General features: G+C 35.3%; 1 protein-coding gene across 2 annotated transcripts; it reads right to left on the bottom strand.

Annotated features, from left to right (window-relative positions):
• Positions 1-1,606: 1,606 nt before the first annotated feature.
• On the bottom strand, positions 1,607-3,404 carry LOC307008448 (ladderlectin-like). 2 transcript variants are annotated; one of them, XM_079631242.1, is made up of 6 exons: positions 3,221-3,404; positions 3,018-3,096; positions 2,715-2,797; positions 2,266-2,388; positions 1,986-2,097; positions 1,607-1,840 (listed from the first exon to the last, which is right to left on the bottom strand). In XM_079631242.1, exons 2-6 carry the CDS (start codon positions 3,076-3,078, stop codon positions 1,776-1,778), a joined length of 444 nt encoding a protein of 147 aa, XP_079487368.1. In that variant the 5' UTR covers positions 3,079-3,096; positions 3,221-3,404; the 3' UTR covers positions 1,607-1,775. The 2 variants fall into 2 exon arrangements, with proteins under 2 accessions (XP_079487368.1, XP_079487369.1); XM_079631243.1 differs by having other exon boundaries at positions 1,614-1,840; positions 3,018-3,085; positions 3,221-3,346.
• Between the last annotated feature and the right edge of the window lie 1,466 nt (positions 3,405-4,870).

Below are 4,870 nucleotides of genomic sequence, written 5' to 3'. Positions count from 1 at the left end.
GTCGGTTTACCTTGAGATTTTCTTGATGCACTTCAGCTGTTATCAGGGTTTAACTAAATAACTTTTGACTTGTGCGTCCGTAAAGCCAAGCGGTCGCTGGAACGTGGTGATGCCCAGCGGCATAATCACATTTATATTAGTAATGATTAAATACAACTTGTAGGAAAAATCTGAAAATTGTGCATTTAAATCATAAACAACTAGTCTAGTAGTGTAAAACAAACAAAAGAAGTGACAAGCTGGACAACTGAGTCACTGAACATTTTGTTTTCCAAATACACAAAGGAGACAGTCATTTTTCTCTTAATATAGCGTAGTATTTATTTAAAGATGCACTTAGAGTACAGTGTTGGGTAAGTTACTTAAAAAGTAATTAGTTACTAGTTACTTCTCACAAAAAGTAACTGAGTTATATCATTACAAAAGTAACTAAGTTACTTTAAAAAAAAGATATATGAAATAGCTTGGATACCCCCCAATATTAAATGTTAAATTAATGAAATGGAAACTAAATAGAACAAATTATTATTATAAAACATTGTATACTAATCTACACTAGTTTAATGCTGCTGTGGGAAAATGTGAGAAACATTAAATATTAAAATATCATTACTATATTGAAACAAAACAATAGATGGTTTAGAACTTTTTATATTCATTGCACAGACCACAACTGGCCAACAAATCCAAAAATAAATAGTAATAAAAAATATACATACTCTTTGTAGTGCAAAATAACAGATTGTTTTGGCTTTATAGCAGTTCTTGAAAAAATATATTTTCCAGCTAAAGTTAGTTGATTGATTCACTCATGTCGCAACGATCAGTTATTACACGAGAGAGACGTACACACGTAAGTCTGACGTCACAGATTGAGCTTCATCTCTTCATGAGGGAAATAACTGGCACAACATCTAAAAGCTATCAACAAAAAAAGATGGGATGTTGCTGGACTTAGTTGATTTTCCCAATACCCATGTGATAATTCTTTATATCCCTTGCGGTTTAGAAGGTTATTTTTTGAGCCTGTGCAGATATGGTTTCTTTACTTTAATAAGCGGTAAGGAGTAAGCGGATTGTAAATTGAATGCTATCTTAGTATATTTTAGGGTCTCTTAACCTCTTCATATGCACTAGTCATGTTTTACTTACGGTAGTTTGATTTTAGGGTGACCAGAACTGGGGCGTTTAGCATTAGGGACCCCCAGGAAACTTCATGAAGCGGGAAGTAGGGGGTGCCCAAGATCACAACCAACATTTTCTTTCCAAAAATACTCATAGGCCTACATTATACAGGTGACATTCAACACATAACAGAGAGTAACATGGTATTACCATGGGGTTTTAGACTTGAGCCAGAATACCATGTAAAGATCACGGTGAATTCTAGCATCACGATGCATATTTTATAAGACCGAAAACAAAGAGCCCTGGATGAAATCCAAATATGCTTACAATCCATTGTAGGAAACAAATGTCTTCTAGTGTTTGTCGATGAAGCCGCTGTGTGCCGCTTGCTTAAACCCCTTCCCTGATATCATTAAATGCCATTCTATGAACCATATCCTCAAAGCTTGCTATGCAATATACATTTGATTGTCCACAACGCATATGCTTTGATTCAATGCTTTTATTAATTTGAGGAGTGTTTCAGAGAAAATATTGAGAGATTAAGATTCAGAAGAGATTGGATTTCAGAAAAACGTTTTTGTAAAGATAAGAAAAAGTAAATGTAGTACAAATCAATTATGTTCAGCAGGGTGACCAATTATGATCTAGTCCAGAACACAAATATAGTTCAGTGAGGTTGAACAGGGTGCGTCGTTCCAGCAACGGTTCGCTGTAGGGGGAATCAGTTAATCTGATCATTACAGTGCTGTTAGAATCAGTTATGTTCAACAAGGCACTCGGTGAAATACAAATTAATCATTTAAAATAACCGTATGATATGAAATCATAATTGAAAAAAAGAAAAGTGCACTCACAGGTCCAGCTGATCTCCAAACAGTTCTCGGGACCACCAGAATTGTTAGGTTCTCCAGAGCACCAGTTGGTATAGGAATACACAGATCCATCACTCCACAACCACTCTCCGTCCTAATAAGTGAAGAGAATGAACACAAAAAGTAACTACTGTAGTCAGACCTAAGCTAAGTTTAGCTTTGAAGTCAAACTATCTTTATTAGAAACTTTGCCTTTGATTAAAGCAGAAATGTCAGTTTAGACAAACAAATAGGTTTCTTTAGGGAACACAATTGAACTTACTTGTTCACCATCATGAGCACCAACCCAAGTTCTTGTGGAAGAAGGGAACAGACTCAGCAGGAAATTGTTCTCTGGTTTATCATGCACAGATGCGAGATTCGCACCAAGAGTTTGACATTCTCTCTGAAAAGACAGATTTTGTTGTTACAAAGTCTAATCTTTTTTAGCAGAAAGCATAAATTACTTTAAACAACATTTTAGCAAGTTGCAAACAAAGTCTGCTCTAGGATTACTCTGTTGACCCAGTGTTAACCCACTCTTAAACCTAACCATACCATCAAACCTGTCCCTAACCTTACCCATATCCCACCTCAATAGCAGCAAAAGGGTTTACATCAACACAATACGCATGTATACGTATCAAATGTACCAAACTATTTATTTTCGATGTAGTTAAAGAGAGCTAATAACTTATTGTCCAAATAACTTTGTTGTAACTAATACATTACTTCTGCTGTGATCCAGCGAACCGACTGAGAGAAGTACTGGTAGCACCGGTGTCCATAACTTATCCATCCAGGAGGGCATTTTGCTAAATCAAGTGTGGATCCAGTACATACATGTTATGTGGATTTCGTAATTTATACACAGCAAAAAAACATTTTTATTTTATGTAGCTTATTTCAAGTTTGTGAGATTCTATGCCAAAAATGGTGTACTTTGACACTAAAAATCCTTCATTAATCATGCAAATATTAGTAAATGGAATCTTGTACATTCCCAAAATTAATTTAATTAAATGTTTTGGTTACCTCTTGCATTGCCCATGGAGAAGACAACGAAAAGCAGCAGGAGAGTCCTCAGCACTGCCATGATGATCCTGAAATGAATCTAAAAATGAATAAGCAGGTAAAGTTAAATGTCTGCACTCAAATGTTGCACACTGTGGACACATATCTTAGAGACAACGCAAATGTTATTCAGTGGGTTTCTGTTCCAATGCTACACAACTCACATTGCTTTTCAGATTGTTGCCTTCAGAATCTCAGAGGAAGTTTTGATGAAGCTCCAGAGAGAGCCCTGCGTTTATAGCCTACTTTACTTAGTGGGCCTGATTTATCAATCTAACGCAGATCCGAGCGCAGAAATCATCTTACGACAGGGTTCACGTGTGATTCATGAAACACTCGAATACAGCCAATCCCATCGGTCGAATGATCGGACGTTGATAAATGTTGCGGCTGAAAACAATCGTCATTTGAACATCACGGCGCTAAAAAATCACGATTTAGAAGTGTATCTTCCTCATTATCTTCACCTGGGATGTTCCCATGACAACGCAGCACGCTGTCCATCAGCTGGTTTTAAGACATCTTATTATTGCTGTTTATAGGCTACAACTGTTGCAAATAAATATAGCCTACATTTTATTTATAAAAAAGTTTTTAAAATATGCGTTATATATATATATATATAGGCCCCTATAGGCCTATGTGATAATGAATAAACACACAGACACACATTAGGCATAATTGTCAGATGTTAACTCATTAGTAAATGATCAGTTATACGTTTAACCTTCAGCCAAAAAAGTCATTTGTACTTAATAAACTGTTTTAAGTGGTTCTTTGAAAATGGTTATTTAAAAAATATCAATACAGGGGTCCAAGCAGCACCAAAGGTCTTGGATTTGGCAGGCTGTAAGAAGCAACCAACATCTACTTGTTTTTGTACAAGCCTACACCAGAAAGTTACAATTCAACAAATTCAAATGTACCATTTTGAGCTGATGATATAGGCTATTTAGTAAAAAGTGGTAGTAGTTTCACTTCTAAAAACATTAGTTTAAACAGTTCATGCAAATGCAAAGTTTAGAACGGCACATCATAAAAATAAATGGCCTATAGTTATAGACTTTTTAGCTGTAAATTATGACATTTGAAATTGAAACCGTGACTGCAGCTGCAGATTTAGAACGTGTGTGTAAGTGTGACGTCACAGATTGAGCTTCATCTCTTCATGAGGGAAATAACTGGTACAACTTCTAAAAGCCCGGTCAAGAATTATTATTTTTTAAAAGATGGGATTTTGCTGGACTTAGTTGATAAATACAATTTATATAATATTTTCGCAATACCCACGTGAAAATCTTGTATCCCTGCTGATTTGGGGTTTAGAAGGCTATTTTATTGAACCTCTGCAGATATGGTTTCTTCTTTGTCATTTATTTTTTACTTAAATTTGTTTTTGCGTCTAAACCCAGTTAAGTGGATTGTAGAAATAAATAACATGTTTTATGAAGAACAATCAGGCTACAGGTCAGGTTATTCCACAATGGATAATATTTTTATTTACAGTCAGTCGTTCAGAAATATATTACGAAGAGAAAAGGATGTACTGTATATTTATTGATTTCTCCAAAGCTTTTGATAGTGTCCAGCATATAGTCTCCTGTATTTTACACTCATTAGGAATGGTATTGGTGGAAAAGTTTTTGGTGTACTGAAATCATGTATTCTAAACTTAAATCATGTGTGAAAGGAATTGGTTCAACCGAGTATTTTGGATGTGCCATTGGTGTACGACAGGGCTGTATGGTGAGTCCTCTTTTATTCTTTTCCTAAACGAATATATAACTATGATAAAGGAAAACTGAAGGTATTCA

Source organism: Phoxinus phoxinus (genome assembly GCF_949152265.1).
Source record: "Phoxinus phoxinus genome assembly, chromosome: 12".
NCBI lineage: Eukaryota > Metazoa > Chordata > Actinopteri > Cypriniformes > Leuciscidae > Phoxinus > Phoxinus phoxinus.
Note: the sequence above shows the minus strand (reverse complement) of the source record. Positions and strands in the feature narration are given on the sequence as shown.

Coding starts and splice junctions, on each gene's coding strand:
- LOC307008448 (XM_079631243.1), bottom strand. Junction 2,798..3,017: donor CTCCATGGGCAATGCAAGAG/GTAACCAAAACA, acceptor CACTTGATTTAG/CAAAATGCCCTCCTGGATGG. Junction 1,841..1,985: donor TTTGGAGATCAGCTGGACCT/GTGAGTGCACTT, acceptor TTCCCCCTACAG/CGAACCGTTGCTGGAACGAC.